Source organism: Coregonus clupeaformis, chromosome 1 (genome assembly GCF_020615455.1).
Source record: "Coregonus clupeaformis isolate EN_2021a chromosome 1, ASM2061545v1, whole genome shotgun sequence".
Lineage (NCBI taxonomy): Eukaryota > Metazoa > Chordata > Actinopteri > Salmoniformes > Salmonidae > Coregonus > Coregonus clupeaformis.
In genome coordinates, this window is record NC_059192.1 from 16,444,012 (window position 1) to 16,463,272 (window position 19,261).

Here is a 19,261-nt window from a genome sequence, read left to right on the forward strand (position 1 = left end):
TAGGAGGGGCGGGGCGTAGCTCTAATAATAAAGATCGGCATAAAGAGCGCAGTAATACCGCGCAGCGCAGATGTTTATACCAAGTGCCAACCAGCCCCGTGTCTCAGTCAGTGCTTAGGCAATAGCCTACAATGTGCTCTTTCGGTGTAATGTAGTTGTGCTTAAAATGACGCATGTCTCTGAGCTGCATATGTGACTGTCGCGCTGCACTCTGCCTCTGTTTATTTGAGCAGCAGCGCACTATTACTATCCTACTGTGATGCAGCAGCTTTGGTTTGAAATGCCAAGGCTTCCATTTTAAGACCGTTATTGGGTTGGCCACAGATGATTCCATCGAGGGCATGCAACACAGCAGTTGTCCCCATTTTTATTCTCAGAACTGAATCCGATAGGAATTCCCTTGCTACACAGCAACTGTCACACACTGGCACTATGATGAAGTTGTTCTCTCATTCTCTGCTATCTGCAAATGACATTGGCTTATTTTCATCTGCATTTGAAGGAGGCTCCTTCAATCATTCACTGATAACAGGTGTTTCCAATGCCAAAGCCCTTATTCTGCCCCCGGTCAATTAGTATTTATATTCAGAAGACAATTAGACACAGGATTAGACTGGAACCGGTGCATCAGTGGCCTATGGAAGAACATGGCTATGTCCCAGGACAGGATGTCACAGAGGGCATGGGAACCCACAGCTGGGAGTGAGACTGGAACCAGTGATGTCACCATTCCATGCCAAGTGCACTAGGCCTACCTTGTGTCATAAAGCTCCAGACCTCTTGTCTTGACAGAGGTTGTAGTGTGCTACATTGTCTCAACACCTCCCTTATTATCTCTGTCCTTTGATCACTAGTGAACTGTGAAATCCTTGGATGAGTTTTCACCAGGTTCTTTATTAACTACACTGTTGAACTGGTCTCAGATCAGTGTTGATAAGACCAAGGACATACATATCAAATATAATAATAATAATAATAATATGCCATTTAGCAGACGCTTTTATCCAAAGCGACTTACAGTCATGCGTGCATACATTTTTTTTGTGTATGGGTGGTCCCGGGGATCGAACCCACTACCTTGGCGTTACAAGCGCCGTGCTCTACCAGCTGAGCTACAGAGAACCATGGATAGGTGAATGAGTGGATGGACCAATATATCTCACTAAATCAACAGTTTCAGGGAGACCTGTAGCCTACTTGTTAAGGTGACAGCTAGGCCAACAAAATGTCTATATCCATGCTATATTAATGGTTAATAACTTAATGAATCCACTCATTCACCTATCCATCCATCCATCTGTCCATCCACTCATTCACCTATCCATCCATCCATCTGTCCATCCACTCATTCACCTATCCATCCATCCATCTGTCCATCCACTCATTCACCTATCCATCCATCCATCTGTCCATCCACTCATTCACCTATCCATCCATCCATCTGTCCATCCACTCATTCACCTATCCAGCCATCCATCTGTCCATCCACTCATTCACCTATCCATCCATCCATCTGTCCATCCACTCATTCATTGATCCATCCATCCATCTGTCCATCCACTCATTCATTGATCCATCCATCCATCTGTCCATCCACTCATTCACCTATCCATCCATCCATCTGTCCATCCACTCATTCACCTATCCATCCATCCATCTGTCCATCCACTCATTCATTGATCCATCCATCCATCTGTCCATCCACTCATTCACCTATCCATCCATCCATCTGTCCATCCACTCATTCACCTATCCATCCATCCATCTGTCCATCCACTCATTCACCTATCCATCCATCCATCTGTCCATCCACTCATTCACCTATCCATCCATCCATCTGTCCATCCATCCATTTCGTTATTTATTCATACACTCCATGTTTTTCTTGGCGTGTGAGAGTATGTTGGTCTTAGTTAGGGTGTTAGTTACTAGGACACAGGATCTCCTGGTCAGACCGTTTATATTTAGAATGTAAACATACATCCAGTTTAATTGAGGTGTAAAGAAGATATACTGTGGAGTCAGTGGGAGCTATATGCTGCTGATTTATAGTGTTAGGAAGATTATTCCCTCAACTGAAATAGCTGTCATAACCAAATCTGCAATCTGAGGGATGGGCTGTGAAAGGGTGGAGACGAGCCTATTGGCAGAATTTAGCTTTGATGTATGTCTTTATAAGCAGTTTGATTTAATTCTAAATGGAGATGTCACAAATCAGTGTTAATGATCTTCTGTAGTGTAGCGACATTAAAGAGGAAGATGTATAGGCTTGTACTACTGAAAGTAGGAACCCTTTCACTTTGCCACATCTTTACTGAACTACGTCTAAATTAATTAAATGTTAAACTTTTTTATTTTGATTCAGTGTTTTGTACTGTTATACTTGAAATGAGTCTAATAGGTCTTGCCAAACTATACTAATCAGTATTAATATTACAGATGTATACATGGTTTTATTTAGTGCTTTAAATGATATACTGATGTTACACTCAATAGTAACCTTTGAGAGGTTATGAATGCAACCTCTGCTGTTCTCTCTCAGTATAGGACTGATTGAACACATGCTATTTCTCCTCCTGCTGGACATTTAAAGAACTGCAAGATGAAGTTAATCTAGCATCAACCCATCATTAATCAGTTCTACAATAAGGCAAGGGAAACACACTCTGATCAAAGCATGGTTGATTTGCTGGTATATGTTGACTTTTGTATTGCACCTAGATTTTATAATGTCTGGTTTGCATGTGTTTCACATTCTGTTATTTTGGGATAAAAAAAATATTACAAATGTTGATGAAATTTGCCTTATCCAAACAGTGATTGACATTCTGCAGTGGGTGTCCTCCTTACCCGCTAAGGCAATTTTCATAAAGACTTCATAATAACAGATTGTGAAATACATGTAGATCAAAGAAATACAACACTCCAAGCAGCACTCTGAAGGGCCCCTGGTGGGCTGAGGAGTGTGTGTATAGTCCCCATCAGAGACCTAGTGTGGCCCTACATGAGAGGAAGCAACCAGTTGTCTGCAAATCAACCATGCTTTGGTCAGTTTGAAAGTCCCAAGTAGCCAAAGGCCCATGTAAGCCATGCGTTGGTAAAGAGAACATCTACTACATAATATGGAACCACCCATATATTATGGATTCCATAGCGTCATTCTTTAAACAATTTTTATTGAGCTCTAATGTAGCTGGTGGTTAATATCATATCTACACAAATCATCTATAGGCAATAAGATTCAACAGGATCCAATGCAGTGTCCATAACATATGATCCTGTAAGTCGCTCTGGATAAGAGCGTCTGCTAAATGACGTAAATGTAAATGTAAATAAATGGTCTACTAATTATCAGGCTACAGCCACTGTATGACTACAGGGCCCAGAGTTTTTCCTAATCCGGTCACGTGGTTAGGAGAAACTCCTGGCCCTAAATTATAAATCGTCCGTAGTGTTTATAGTGTGTTTATTAGTGGACAGGTCATAGGATCCTGGACTGATCATGTTCCAGGAAAGAATGTGTGTGTCACGGCTGGCCAGCTGTCATGGCAAGGTGCCAGCTGAGGAGTCAGTTCCTATAGGGCCCAGAGAGCTGAGGAAGGGTAGAGCCACCCAGTTTAGCCCTGGGTCATATTCATTTGGGCATTTTGCAATGGAAAACAATAACGAGCGTTTCTTATTGGACAAGTTCAGCTGGTCCTTCCCTGTTTCATTCTGTTGTCTTCCGTTTAGTGCCTAATGAATATGACCCAGCCCAGTGTGGACCGATGAAGAGATGAAGGGTTTAGCATCAGGCAGGTGGTAATCCTACAGGCCATTTGGAAGGGGTGGGACTGGAAGTCATCAGTTGCATCCCAAATGGCACCCTATTTCCTATATAGTGAACTACTTTTGGCCAGAGCCCTATGGGCCCTGGTCAAAAGTAGTGCACTATAAAGGGAATAGGGTGCCATTTTGGATGCAGTCATCATGATGGAAGACCTCAATCATGGTCCGCTGAAAACTTACCCGGATAAAAAGATGAAAATAAAAATATACAGTACCTCTCACCATGGCAACATGGTTGGAGGGACATTAAACTGAGAAAGGCTGCAGCTTGGGCCAGGGCTGACTACTACAAAGATCACTGGCCGTAAGACTGGAGTCTTCTCAAGTTAAGATGAGCTGTCAGCAGCTGTCTTGAAACAGACACCACAGAAGGTAGGCATAAGCAGGAGCCCCTACCCCTTTCTAAAACAGGCAAGACAGGAGGGGACTTGGAGGACAAGGTGGTACAGAATACATATTAGGAACTTAGTCATTCTTCCTCAGACCTCACAGTCATGTCTCAACCCTGTAGTAGTAAAACGTCACCCTACCTCCTTTACCTCACCCATACATTTTTATGATATGTTACATCCCAGTTAGTGAGCATTTCTCCTTTGCCATGATAATCCATCCACCTGACAAGTGTGGCATATCAAGAAGCTGATTAAACAGAATGGTCATTAATTACACAGTGCACTTTGTTCTGGGAACAATAAAAGGCCACTCTAAAATGTGCAGTTTTGTCACACAAGACAATTCCAGATGTCTCAAGTTTTGAGGGAGCGTGCAATTGGCATGCTTACTGCAGGAATGTCCACCAGAGCTGTTGCCATAGAATTGAATGTTCATTTCTCCACTATAAGCCGCCTCCGTCGTTTTAGAGAATTTGGCAGTACGTCCAACCTGCCTCACATCCGCAAACCACGTGTAACCACCCCAGTCCAGGACCTCCACATCCGGCTTCTTTGTTAGGAAAAACAAATTCTGATTGGCTGGGCCTGGCTCCCCAGTGCGCCCCTGCCCAGTCATGTGAAATCAATAGATCGGGCCTGATGAATTTATTTCAATTGACTGATTTCATTATTTGTACTGTAACTCAGTAAAATCGTTGAAATTGTTGCATGTTGCGTTTGTATTTTTGTTTGGTATATTTTCTGGGGATGTGTCCTCTCTGAATCCACTGTGCGTTCTCATCCAGCTGCCAGGACTTCCAGGTGCCGAAGCTGTCCTTTTGGTAACTGTGCGTGGTATCTGGTTTCAATGCAAATTGGACAATAAATATCTTCTCTATTCTATTTCCAGACAAAGGGGAGGGTTGAAAAGTATTAAAGGCCCAATGCAGTAGAAAACATGATTTTTTCTGTCTTTTACATGTTTCCACACTATTAGGTTGGAATAATACTCTGAAATTGTAAAAATTATAATGCCCTTTTAGTGTAAGACCTGTTTGAAAAGACCGCCTTAAATTTCAGCCTGTTTTGGTAGGATGGAGTTTTGGCCTGCCTGGTGTTGTCAGTAAATTAGTTAATAGACCAATAAGAAATAGAGTTCCAAACCGCTCTGCCAATAACAGTTAATTTTCAGTTTTCCCCGCCCCACTCAGACCAGTCCCAGACAGTCCTTGCAAAATTCTTGCTTGAGAAATTGCTCTTAGCTAAGAAGCCATTTTTGTTTCTTTTTTGATGATTTTAATTGAAAACAATCACAGTAAGGTACTTAACTGTTACCCAGAAATGATATTGAGATAAAGGTCCAATGCAGCTGTTTTTAAGTGGTCTAAATTCTAATATTTCCTAGCACTGAATGAAACAAGGTTGCTAACTGTAGCTCATTCAAGGACAAGGAGAGAGTGAGAGAGACTAATAACTGGGGACTCACACTTGGCGAGATAATCAGCGATCAAGTCAGCGAGATCTCCCCTGGTGGGTGTATCCTTCAAACAATATGCATGATGGCAGTTTGGTTGTTAGCCAATGTCAAAGCTTGCTTGCAAGAGCTGCGGTCTCCCAATTGGCTGTTGTGCAGTCACGTTGCTGAAATTTGTATAAACTTGTGAAATGTTGAACACTGGTCGCTAGCTCTCTAGTTGCCAACCGTTAAGTCGCTGTGTGTCTCATGTCTTTTTCTTCCATTGAAAATGACTGCTTGCTGATAGTCTCGCCATTGTCGCCAAGTGTGAGTCCCCACTAAGGAGTCTGACACAGAAGCCATGTCGTTGTGATACAGAAAAAGACTTTTATTCTGATGTTAATGTCTCAACATTTGATACAAATCACATTCTTTTTAATAAAGAAAACCGCAATCAGAACAGTACCTGGCAGCTGGTCATTCCTCCTAGAAATACAACCATGTCACGTGGCATCCCTCTTCCCATTTTAAACCATCTCCATCTACTCAGAAAATGTGTAACATTACACTTTTACTTACTATGCCTAATCATATAGCCCAATAGTCAAACTTGAGGTCCAATTTTCCTTTGAAAATCTGTGCAAGAAGAAATCCCTTTTTCAACGAGAATGCATCTAAGGAGGAGCAATCAGTCAGCTGTTTTCTAATCAAGGTTATTAAAGAATAAAAAGGCCATCAATGAAATGTAAGGAACTGACGTGATACATTTAAAATGTGAATTAGTTACAATAGAAATTATAATATAGTACCTATTTATTTATAAAGTCTACTGGGAAACAGGTATTTGTTTTAAGGTCCACAGAATAACAAGTGCAAAACAGAAACAAAAACATAAAACTGACGTACTGGATTTTGGCACCACTTTAGGATACAGGAGAATGGGGTTCAAGGAGAACAGAAGAACGAGTGACAATAGCAATATTTTTGTGCCTCTTGGATAAAAAAATTAAGAAATTAAATAACAACTGGGGAAAAAATAACATTTAAAACGGATTTAAGGAAGAAAAAAACGTTTTTTTCTTTAAGAAAGATTTTCCCCTGCACATTTGCTCCATGGTGTCTTTCTGGTTTGTGAGTACATTTAAAAAGTGACTGACAACAAACCACAAAACAAGACGAAAATAAAAGCGTTAAAACATGCTAATACCTGCTAAGACATGACTTAACTGTTGAACTTCCCTAGGCCTGAGACCTAGACAAAATACATCTAATATACGATTTCAGATGCATCTGCATACTGTACATACAGGTACTCAAGTGCCTGTGAGTTTGTATGTACACTCCTACACACATATATTTGTTATATTCTATAGTGTCTTTAAATATGTGACCAAGAGATAGCATGTGATAGAGACAGTGGTCTGTCTAGCCCTGGAGTGCATTCTGAGGTGGTTGCCCTCACAACCTTGCCATTGTCATATGCTCTGTACTGCCCCGTCCCAAAACAAGCCCTAGCCTTGCAGATCTATAGTGTTTATTTGCAGATCTTTAGTGTTAACACTTAACAGTATAAGTGGATCTATAGTGTTAACAGTATGGTGTTTGCAGATCTAGTGTTAACACTATGGCGTATACAGATCTGAAGGTACCAGATAGGGGTAAACAACATGGTGATGGCTCCACCTAGCCTTCCAATGGGCAGTGGGGAGGTTCTACCTCCATATTGCTTCTACTTATCCTGTTCCATTAGATCTGAATGGGTAAGGGCTGGGGGCCTGTTTTTGGACCAGCCTAAGTCTCCGACAGAAGGCACTTCCGAAAGGCCCGTAAACTGTCCCCTCACGTACAGTGACCATAGAAACGCAACGAGTAGAACAGACACCATTCGCTACTGCCATGTGTGATTTTCATGGCTTTTGCTTTGCTATAGAAACACAATTGAATTGATTGATACACAGTTGCACATGCGATGCACATAGAAGTTTGGTCTGAAGCAAGAATTGATCGAAAGCTGTGAAATATTGATTGATTTGACCGATCCGTCTTTTTGGATTAAAAAAATTACAGATAAGACAAATATCGCTTGGAGAGCTTGATATCTGTTCTACAGGTTTCGTTTCTATGGCGTCAACTTCATATCAACATCAAAATCCATGATTCAATCCAACCAACAAAGTAATTACAGTTTATCAACAATATTACTCTCACTCACACACACACACATATTATTATTCCATATTTTTAGTTGTCAGTCATTGAACATGGTGTGTAAAACAGGTTGATGTCATTTGGTACACAGGTTTGTTTTAAGGGCTGATTTTGGGTCAGGGTTCTTTACTTCATATGGGTGGGGGGGGTGTAATGCACATTCAAGCAGAACATTTAATACCAATACTCAAGACTCATATTTTAACTGTAAACAGATGCATACATCGCAACATTACAAAAACACCACCATAAAACCCTTAAGGAAGACCGAATGAACTTTATCATCAACTGTCAGCGCTACCAACCTGCTCCAGAATACACAGAATAATAAGAAGATGCTCTGGTTAAGATACGAATCAACATCATAATAAAACTATATAACAAAAATATCACTAGTTTACATGTGTAATAGCTCACTGTAGTGTACCTATTGGTATAATGTGGAAGGTTTTTTAGTGTTTGTGGTGAGTGGAGATGAGAGGCGCAGTAACGCAGGGTGCAGTGGTGGCCTCCACCCTCTAGGAGCAGCCAAGGGGAGTCCACAGGACCTTACTCTGTTCCTGATCAACTATAGTCATGATCTGAGTGCAAATGTAGGGAAGAGTGCCGCCCTGGACAATACCTGTAAAGATACAGCAGAGAAAAGGTTAACAAGGTAGGAAGATGCCACACACATTAAAAGAAAAGGAAAAGCAGTCTTCATCAGGGAAGACGCCACACACAGCCACATATGCACACTCATCCACCCACATACTGTATACCACACACACACACACAGAGATAGGCATAGCCAAAGGCAAAAACGCACAGACAGACAATATAGTACAGTGCAATATGCCAACCTGTAAAGAATTTGCTATACTCCTGCTCTATCTTCTGTGCAACCTCAAACTGCTCCTTGGAATGTTTTTGAGAGACCTTGTCCCGCAGATACACTGGATCCTTCTGTTCCCTGAGGAGAGGAAACCAGCGCAGAGTATTAGGACACAGCCTCCCTACGAACACACAGACAAACCTCTACTCTCAGAAGTTGGCAGAGTACAAGAGGAAAGGAAGCCAGTTTAGAGTATTAAAACACAGCCTCTGGGTCTTTCTTAAATTGCGGTGGCATTTGGGTTTGACATTTTGGGTAATTAACCCTTTAAAAATAATTTACTAAAGTGTTATGATTATTCATTTAGCTCACAATGTAATTGCCATTCATTTAGATTGAGTAACACCAATGCCACTTTTTATTTAGACAAATGATCAATGGAATCCTCATATGTATGTGTGATTAGCTAATAATATTATTTAATATAGACCCATCCCCCGATAATAGTTTGCCACCGGAGAGAATGCTCAAGGTCCTTGTATATCTTTGTAATGATAAAAACTTAGGGGCACATACCATACAGTATATGTTTAAAAAAATAGCCTTTTTATTTATTGATCTATACAATATATTAAATACTTTTGTATATTTTCTAAATAATAGATAGATATCTCTAAATCCCCAAAGCATGTCACTACAACTCTACTCACTACTGGGACAATCCAAATAGTGCTGAGTGATTAATGGTCCCATTGTACAGAGGAAATCTATCCAACCTTTTCATTACTGAACGGTCAAGAAGGAGAGTAAGTTATCAAAGAACATTGAGATACAGCTAGAGGATTTCTGTGTGTGTGTGTGTGTGGGGGGTGGGGTCAAGAAGAAAAGGAGCCTGGGGATTTCTGACTGTGGCCGATACACTATAGCTTACCATTATAACGCTATTATTATACTGTACTTTTAAATTAGTGATAAATCCCCTTACATCCCATTCATTTCTCCAATGAGCTATTGACCCATGGGACCATCGCACGCAATAAAGCTTTCTGTGAACTCAACCACCAAGTAGAAAACACACTAAAGATAAGTCTCCATGGAATTATTTTATCTCAGACCTTAGTCTAGCTAAGAGACTCCTAAAATGGAACATAACATTTAAAAGATCTAGAATGTTTATAACACTAAAGGTCTTGTGAAGATGATGGGTTTGGCTGGCTACTTACTTGATCTGCTTGGAGTTTTTGTAGCGGATGAAGATGACGATAGGGTAAATGTGAACGCAGTGCAGCCTCTCGATGGCATGGGGCGCGATGTCTAGCAGACAGTGACAGTCCTAGGAGAGGAGGACATCTTAGTTCAGTTCTGTTTTAGGTACAACAACTGGGATCACAAGCAACAACATGATACTACATTCAGAATGGATCAAATGAAAGAGACTTCACTTCCGGTACGACAGAACGTTGTTAATTGTGATAATCCAAAAACCCAAGGAATTATTTTGAGGTGGCATAAAATCTGCTATTAATTGACCACATCTAACTTTAAAACGCTACATTCATAAAATCGACCTACCTTTAACTAATTCTGAAATATCGAAGGGAAACACTTATCTGACAAAAGAGACGAGGATGTAACGATGCAGGAATGTTTATTTAGGATCAGGTGCCCCAGTTCATATAATCTTATTCACTATTATCTTAAAAGATCAAACTGATCCTAGACCAGCCCTGACGCTGTACCTTCTCTGTTATCTCCTTGATGGAGGCCACGGTGGTCACGTCAAAATGGCCGCTCCTGCGTTTGTAGTCGATGAAGAGGCAGTCTTTGACGCCACGCTCTATAGCCTGCTGGGACGCCTTCATCACCTCTGAGGAAACCACAGACAGACGTCAGAATCAGAGAACACCAGTAACACCATGGTCATATTCATTAGGCACCAAACAGGAGAAAACAGACTGAAACAGGGAGGGACTACCTCAACTTGTACAATAAGAAATGCTAATTTCCAATGCAAAATGTCTACACACAATACCCCATGTTTTTAGAAATGTTTGCACATTTATTGAAAATGAAATACAGAGGGCCTCCCGAGTGGCGCAGCGGTCTAAGGCACTGCATCGCACTGCTTGAGGCGTCACTACAGACCCGGATTCGATTCCAGGCTGTGTCACAACCGGCCGTGACAGGGAGTCCCATAGGGCGGCGCACAATTGGCCCAGTCGAAGCTCCCATCCACTACAAGACCATGGTACAATGCCCCTTCCTACCTTCAGGCTATTCTCAAACCCAAGTATGCCGATCTGCCACCTCTCTGGTCTCTTGGACCTCCCACCCCTACATGATAGCAGCTCCCATTCAGCCCAGTCAAAGCTCTTCTCTGTCCTGGCACTGCAATGGTGGAACCATCTTCCCCCTGAAGCTAGGACAGTAGAGTCCCTGGCCATCTTCCAAAAACATCTGAAACCCTACCTGTCTTAAATAACTCCACAGCAAAAAAATAAAATAAAAAATCATAAACTAACACTCGCACTTCAATTGACTTTGCTGATATTTTGGAAAAATGTACTTATTATGACTAAGATATGTGGTTTCCCCCCCCTAGCTATCTTAAGATTAATACACTAAGTCACTCTGGATAAGAGCATCTGCTAAATGACTAAAATGTCAAATGTTTGTATTGTTTTAGAATTATTTTAAGACAAAGGTGGCTTTTGGAGTACATGCAAAACAATGTCTGTGTCAGAAATGGCAGGGTCCCGGTCAAAAGTAGTGCACTATATAGGGAACCGGTCAAAAGTAGTGCACTATATAGGGAATAGGGTGCCATTTGGGATGCACTCAATCTCTGACTTAAAAGTCAGTCCTTGTGAATTGCTCTCAGTATAGTTAGCGTTGGCAGGTTGGGGTAGGCCTATTTTGTAGCTACTTGTGTACGCTGTTGTAATGTACTCAACCAGTTTGGGGTATTATTAGTATCATATTGTGGTACTATGTTGTACTTTACTCACCCAGGACACATCTGCAGAACTTCCCGGGGGACTCTTTGACCAGCATGTCCTTGACGGGGTCTGAGAGAGGGCCGAGGATCAGGACCGGCCTGGGAGACGCACAATCTACCTTCTGGACTCGCTGGTACGCCAGGCTCACACAGTCTTGAGAGGGAGTGAGAGACACATATATATATGGTTACACACACAAATGTCCGATACCAAAATCAATCAGTGGCACCTAGCCTCTAGGTAGAGTTACATACTACAGCCCAATACTCTATCCATGTAAAGGTGTGTGTGTCCCCTCACCCTCTAGGAATGGTATGGAGTCTGTGCTAATGGCGTCATGAGCCACCAGTTCCTTGCTGTCTTTGGAGCCGCTGCGTTTATGTTTGTGTTTCCTCCTGAAGAAGGATCGCCTGGCAGCGGCAGACAGGCTCTTACTGTCCTTGTCGTCTTTCAGCTCCGTCATACTGTGTCTACGGTAGAACTCCTGGTCCATCCTGCACAGACACAGGCACACAGAGACATACAATATAATTACACAAGAGCCATAATATAATAATAATAATAATAATAATAAGCCATTTAGCAGACGCTTTTATCCAAAGCGACTTACAGTCATGCGTGCATAATTTTTTTTTGTGTAACGGTGGTCCCGGGGATCGAACCCACTACTTTGGCGTTACAAGCGCCGTGCTCTACCAGCTGAGCTACAGAGGACCACAGCCATGACTCGTGTGTGTGTGTGTGTTTACGTCTGCATGTCGGAGTGTGTGTGTCTCACATGTATTTGCTGGGTATCTGTCCTCTCTGGATCTGCTGTGCGTTCTCATCCAGCTGCCAGGCCATCCAGGTGCCAAAGCTGCCCTTTGGTAGAGTATCATCCACATACATGATGTCATCCTTCTTAAAACTCAGGTCCAGCTCTGCCTCCACTGTCCGCTCATAAAGTGCTCTGGAGAGATGGAGGGAGAGGGTAAGGAGGGATAATAAGAGGAAGGGAGGGAGGGGGAGGAAGAGGAGGGGAGGAAGGAAGAGAGGGTTAGTATGTGCGCACACGTGTGTTCAGTGTGACAGTTTGTGTGCGCTTGCAGTAAGGTTGGAGCCCCAACTCTAAGTGTATCTGTGGGGCGTATTTACTGCCGATGACATCACGACCCGGCCTGTATGACTAGTGACTGCGGCTGCCATGCAGAGACTCAGGCAGCATCCCAAATGGCACCTTATTACTTATATAGTGCACTACTTTTGACCAGAGCCCAATGGGGCCTGGTTAAAACAAAAAAAGTAGTGCACTATATAGCAAATAGGGTGCCATTTGGGACACAAAAATTCAGCTTTCTACAGACTTCTAACAACAAACAGCTGCACTTACCAACAGACTTCCCCCTAATCCTCTTCATTCACAGCCTGCATCTATGGTCTGTCTCAGTCTGCCTAGAGAGTCTGCTTAGAGAGTCTGCCTACACATGCAAAGTGACAGACATGCACACACTCTACAGGGGCATTTAACCTGGCCCAATGAAGAGAGACAGTCTCCTTGGTCTGTCTGCTGGTAAACCAACCCTACTGTGTGAGATAGAGATACTATCTAAGTGATAATGCCAGAGAAGACAGTGTTTGTTGGATATATTGGCACGGGTGTTCGTTGAGGGCCAACAAACCGTGCCAATATATCCAACAAACACCGGTTTCGAGGGCCTTATCACTTAGAGATACTACCTATCTAACGGTTACCAACATATTCAAATATATATCCATAAAAATGATGCCAGCTGATTCATGATTCCAACAGTTGAGAAACGCTGCCTGCCTCTCGGTCTCGTCCCGACTCCCAACACGTTCAATACTATGAGACAGCAGGAGATCGAATTTGAATTTGAAACAATTTTGCAAATGTCGGAGAGACAGACAGCAAGGTTTATAAATCTCCACTGCTCAAAACTAAATGTTAGTCTAAAATGTTTTTTGAGATAATGTCTAGATGCTTTTTAAAGTGGAGATCAAGTTTATAAAGTGCCTGACTGGGTTGATGAGACAGTGGATTTCGCAGTCAGATGGAACCGTGTAAATAGGCATTTTAACGTCATAGATTTAGCTGGTGGTAACTTGTGGAATAGACACCAGCTGGAATTGGGGTTTAGCCAATCAGCATTCAGGATTAGACCCACTCGTTCTATAAAGTAGACACCAGCTGGAATTGGGGTTTAGCCAATCAGCATTCAGGATTAGACCCACTCGTTGTAGAAAGTGAGATAGATGGTCCTCCTGGATGTGGGACCCAATTGCTTTAGATGAAGAGATAGCTCCTCTCCATGGGCTTCACTGGTGCCTTCAGAAAGTATTCAAACCACTTGACTTTTTTCACATTTTGTGTTACAGCCTGAATTTAAAATGGATTAAATTGTGATTTTGTGTCAAAGTGGTATTGTGTTTTTAAAAATGTTTACAAATTAATAAAACATTTAAAAAGCTGAAATGTCTTGAGTCAATATGTATTCAACCCCATTTTTATGGCAAGCCTAAATAAATTAATGAGTGAAAATGTGCTTAACAAGTCACATAAATCGCATGGACTGTGTGCAATAACAGTGTTTAACATGCTTTTTAAATGACTCCCACACATACAATTATCAGTAAGGTCCTCAGTCAAGCAATGAATTTCAAGCACATTTCAAAGATCAGGGAGGTTTTCCAATGGTTCGCAAAGAAGGGCACCCTTTGAGCATGGTGAATTTATTAATTACACTTTGGATGGTGTATCAATACACCCAGTCACTACAAAGATACAGGCGTCCTTCCTAACTCAGTTGCCCGAGAGGAAGGAAACCGCTCAGGTATTACACCATGAGGTCAATGGTGATTTTACAACAGTTTAATGGCTGTGATGGGAGTACACTGAGGATGGATCAACCACATTGTAGTTACGCCACAATCCTAACAAAAATGACAGAGTGAAAAGAAGGACGCCTGTACAACATAAAAATATTCCAAAACATGCATCCTGTTTGCAATAAGGCACAAAAGATATTGCAAAAAAATTGCCAAAGAAATGAACTTTTTGTCCTGAATACAAAGTGTTTGGGGATAATTCAACACAATACATTACTGAGTACCACTCTTCATATTTTCAAGCATGGTGGTGGCTGCATCATGTTATGGGTATGCTTGTCATTGGCAAGGACTAGGGTGTTTTTAGGATAAAAAGAAACGGAATAGATCTAAGCACATACAAAATCCTAGAGGAAAACTTTGTTCAGTCAGCTTTCTAACAGACACTGGGATACAAATTCACCTATCAGCAGGACAATAACCTAAAACACAAGGCCAAATATACACTGGAGTTGCTTACCAAGACAACATTGAATGTTCCTGAGTGGCCTAGTTACAGTTTTGGCCTAAATCGGCATTGAAAATCTATGGCAAGACAATGATCAACATGGTGCAGTAAAATTTGATTTGATTTTGATTTGACCAACCAACTTGACAGAGCTTGAATAATTTTTTAAAGAATAATGGGCAAATATTGTACAATCCAGGTGTGCAAAGTTCTTAGAGACTTATCCAGAAAGACTCACAGCTGTTATCGCTGCCAAAGGGGATTCTAACACGAATTGGCTCAGGGGGTTGAATATTCATCCAATCAAGATACTGTATATTAGTTTTATTTTTCATTACAAAAAAAAAGAAAATACATTATTTCACTTTGACAGAGTAGTTGGTTGCCCAAAACATTACAATTAAATCCATTTTAATCCCACTTTTGAACAACAAAATGTGGGAAAGGGGGTGTGAATACTTTCTGAAGGCACTGTATATAGAAGTGGAGGTGCATGGAGGTACAGTAGACCGCATAGAGGGAATCACGAAAAACAGGCATTTTGGGGACAGGTTGTGTGTGTTTGTACCTGATATAGAAGCCGTCCCCCGGTGTGTCTTTGACAATGTTGAAGTCGTCCGGTCGTTGTTGGACTTTGAGAGTGACCGTCTCGGCCGGCTTCAGCATCTCTACATACACCTCCTCCACAGTCTTGTTCTTCATGTTCACAGACCCATACTGAGAGAGAGAGAGAGATAATTTACATTCCCCTTTACTGGTTCAACATCATACATTACACAAACAAATGGAAAAGACAAACTTTCAAATTTCAACCATCAAAAATGAGAACGAAAAGAGGGAGATAGTGTGAGTGTGCACGAGAGTGTGAGAGATAGAAAGAGCGAGAGACAGACAGACAGATACAGAGACAGAGCAACAGTGTGAGAGATACAGAGCGAGAAAGGGAGATGGAGAGGGTGAGAGAGATGAGTGATAGATATTGGCAGTGTCTAGACCAATCAGTAAATTCATTTCAAAGCCCTGGGCTGGTCCAGAGAGTAAACACTGTCTCCTTCACACTCTGTGGCTTTTGGATTGTAAGACTGTCTATTGAGTAGTGAGGAGAAGAAGAAGGAGAAGAAGAGGGAGGAGGGAAGCCCCTTGGCTGTATGAAGTGTCTGTCTATTGATTTGTTCTGGAGAGGAGGAGGAGGAGGAGGATGATGACCAAAGATGAGAGGAGGAGGAGAATTGCCAGGGAGATGAAAGGTTTAAGTTCTACTGTGTGTTCTGTCCTGATGACAAAGCTCTAGGCCTGTTTGGAGAACAGAGCTTATAGTGACAGGAAGGGAGCATGCCAGGAATGGGATAGTATGAGTTAGCTACCTTCGTCTCTCTGTATAGATAGATTGACCGCAGTGTCATGATAGAGAAAGGGAGGCGGGGCAATCGATGAAGGAACAAAGACAGGCAGGGAGAATGGTGATGGGCTTTGGAAGAGATGCTGCAGAGTGCAAAATTGTCACTTATAAAAAGGTTATTATACACCGTGTGTGTGTGTGTGTGTGTGTGTTTGTATGTTCGGGATGTGCACGATTATTCAAATATCCGAATGGGAATAATAATAAAAATATCCTAATATAGGCCTATTTTAACCAGATGTTTACACTGAAAAGGCTTTTTCTTAATTAAATTCAAATATCCATGTGACATTGTTACATACAAGGATATACCATATTTCAAATCATTAATTTAATAAAACAAACTTTTCAAAGTAGTTTATAATGTGCACGGTGCCCCATAAAAAAGACTGGTAGCCTTCACGTGTGTAGCTTGTTTATGTTGGCCAATCAAAGTGGCAAAGAGGCTCAATGTGTAGCAAGTGGAGTAAGCGTTCACTAACGCAATGCAAAATGGAAAACAATTGCGGAATTAAAAGTTAGTGAAATAAGAAGGAGTAGGCTACAACGAGAAACCAACAGGTAGGCTGTTTTACTTGAATGGGGTTGGGAAGAAAGTGCAGCATGTGGCCTTAATTAGCCTAGCTATCTATAGCTGGGAAAAACTATTTTCATGCCACTTTGATACCGAAGTTACTTTTTCGTAGCAGGTTAGGCGAATTAACGTAGCAGGTTAGGAGACTGAGGTTAAGGTTAGGAAAACGCTGAAAAGCAACTGAGCAAGAGGACAAATACAATGCAAAGAAAAAGCCATATCTCAGACTGCCCATCTTAATCTTTTCTTTTTATTGGCCAGTCTGAGATATGGCTTTTTCTTTGCAACTCTGCCTAGAAGGTCAGCATCCCGGAGTCGCCTCTTCACTGTTGACGTTGAGACTGGTGTTTTGCGGGTACTATTTAATGAAGCTGCCAGTTGAGGACCTGTGAGGCGTCTGTTTCTCAAACTAGACACTAAAGTATTTGTCCTCATGCTCAGTTGTGCACTGGGGCCATCCACTCCTCTTTCTATTCTGGTTAGAGCCAGTTTGCGCTGTTCTGTGAAGGGAGTAGTACACAGTGTTGTACGAGATCTTCAGTTTCTTGGCAATTTCTTGCATGGAATAGCCTTCATTTCTCAGAACAAGAATAAACTGACGAGTTTCAGAAGAAAGTTAGTTGTTTCTGGCCATTTTGTGCCTGTAATCGAACCCACAATTGCTGATGCTCCAGATACTCAACTAGTCTCAAGAAGGCCAGTTCTATTGCTTCTTTAAATCAGCACAACAGTTTTCAGCTGTGCTAACATAATTGCAAAATGGTTTTCTAATGATCAATTAGCATTTTAAAATGATAAACTTGGATTAGCAAACACAACGTGCCATTGGAACACAGGACTGATGGTTGCTGATAATGGGCCTCTGTACGCCTATGTAGATATTCCATAAAAAAATCAGCTGTTTCCAGCTACAATAGCCATTTACAACATTAACAATGTCTACACTGTATTTCTGTTCAATTTGATGTTATTTTAATGGACAAAAAAAATGATTTTCTTTCAAAAACAAGGACATTTCTAAGTGACCCCAAACTTTTGAACGGTAGTGTACATGTATTTCGAATATCCAGATAAAATGAATGATACTATTCGAATAGTGAAATTATTTCAAAACCCCATCCCTAGTGTGTCTCAAATCAAATCTGCGCACATGCTGGTTTATGTATAACCTACCTCCAGTATGAGGTCCCCAGGCTGCAGCCCCTCTGTTCCCCTAGCAGGGCTGTCCTCCTCCAGACTCTCTACATAGACCCCCCGGAGGTTCCCTCCACACAGCCCCAGCCCCAGCTCTGCCCCCTGGGCCCTGCGCACAGTCACCACCCGTGGTTCACACACCTTACGACTACTCTCTGACGACATCCTGGAGGGGGAGGAAAGAATAAGAATACTTTACTAATCCTTACGAAACGAAAATGTGTCTTCTGCTGTATCCAATCCCTGCAATATACACACACATTACGTTAGAGAGGCTGGAGCAGTCAGAGGTGGGCCGGTCAGAGGTGTGTGTGTTACCTGATGAAGCTATGAGGACTAGTTGTAGGTGTGGTCTGTTTGGAGGAGGGGGTGAGTGTTCCTTCGTCCTGTTCACTCAGAGTGTCTATAGTAGAGTGGTTGTCTGGGGTGGTGGCTCCACTGCCCTGGGGAGTCGAATGGCTGCTAACCGGCTCCAGACGAGAACTACACATGCATAGAGCGAGAGAAACAGAAACCTTAATACCTCAGTCAAATGAATGGGAGATTGGTGCCATCTATTTAAATGGGATACAGACGTGCCAAATGATGCCTGTATATTTCTCCAAATGATTACTATGGGATTTACATAATAAATGTCATGGCATGGTCGGAGGTCAACTTTACACCACTTTTGAACTATGAATGAGTCTAACATTTTGTCTTTGATTACTTTTATATATACACTGCTCAAAAAAATAAAGGGAACACTTCAACAACACAATGTAATTCTAAGTCAATCACACTTCTGTGAAATCAAACTGTCCACTTAGGAAGCAACACTGATTGACAATACATTTCACATGCTGTCGTGCAAATGGAATAGACAACAGGTGGAAATTATAGGCAATTAGCAAGACACCCCCAATAAAGGACTGGTTTTGCAAGTGGTGACCACAGACCACTTCTCAGTTCCTATGCTTCCTGGCTGATGTTTTGGTCACTTTTGAATGCTGGCGGTGCTTTCACTCTAGTGGTAGCATGAGACGGAGTCTACAACCCACACAAGTGGCTCAGGTAGTGCAGCTCTTCCAGGATGGCACATCAA

General features: G+C 41.9%; 1 protein-coding gene across 7 annotated transcripts in view; it reads right to left on the reverse strand.

Annotated features, from left to right (window-relative positions):
- Positions 1-6,019: 6,019 nt before the first annotated feature.
- LOC121574462 (disks large homolog 5) overlaps positions 6,020-19,261 on the reverse strand; it is a 67,528-nt gene continuing 54,286 nt past the window's right edge. For 5 of the 7 annotated variants that reach the window (XM_041887098.2, XM_041887100.2, XM_041887091.2 and 2 more), the window contains 10 exons: positions 18,496-18,660; positions 18,157-18,343; positions 15,579-15,727; positions 12,455-12,625; positions 11,977-12,170; positions 11,686-11,829; positions 10,417-10,544; positions 9,901-10,010; positions 8,706-8,830; positions 6,020-8,485 (listed from right to left, as the gene is read on the reverse strand). In XM_041887098.2, coding sequence (XP_041743032.2) covers positions 8,382-8,485; positions 8,706-8,830; positions 9,901-10,010; positions 10,417-10,544; positions 11,686-11,829; positions 11,977-12,170; positions 12,455-12,625; positions 15,579-15,727; positions 18,157-18,343; positions 18,496-18,660 — 1,477 coding nt within the window. In that variant the 3' untranslated portion in view covers positions 6,020-8,381. The remainder of the gene's footprint in view (positions 8,486-8,705; positions 8,831-9,900; positions 10,011-10,416; positions 10,545-11,685; positions 11,830-11,976; positions 12,171-12,454; positions 12,626-15,578; positions 15,728-18,156; positions 18,344-18,495; positions 18,661-19,261) is intronic. The other 2 variants (XM_041887113.2, XM_041887086.2) reach the window with 1 other exon arrangement.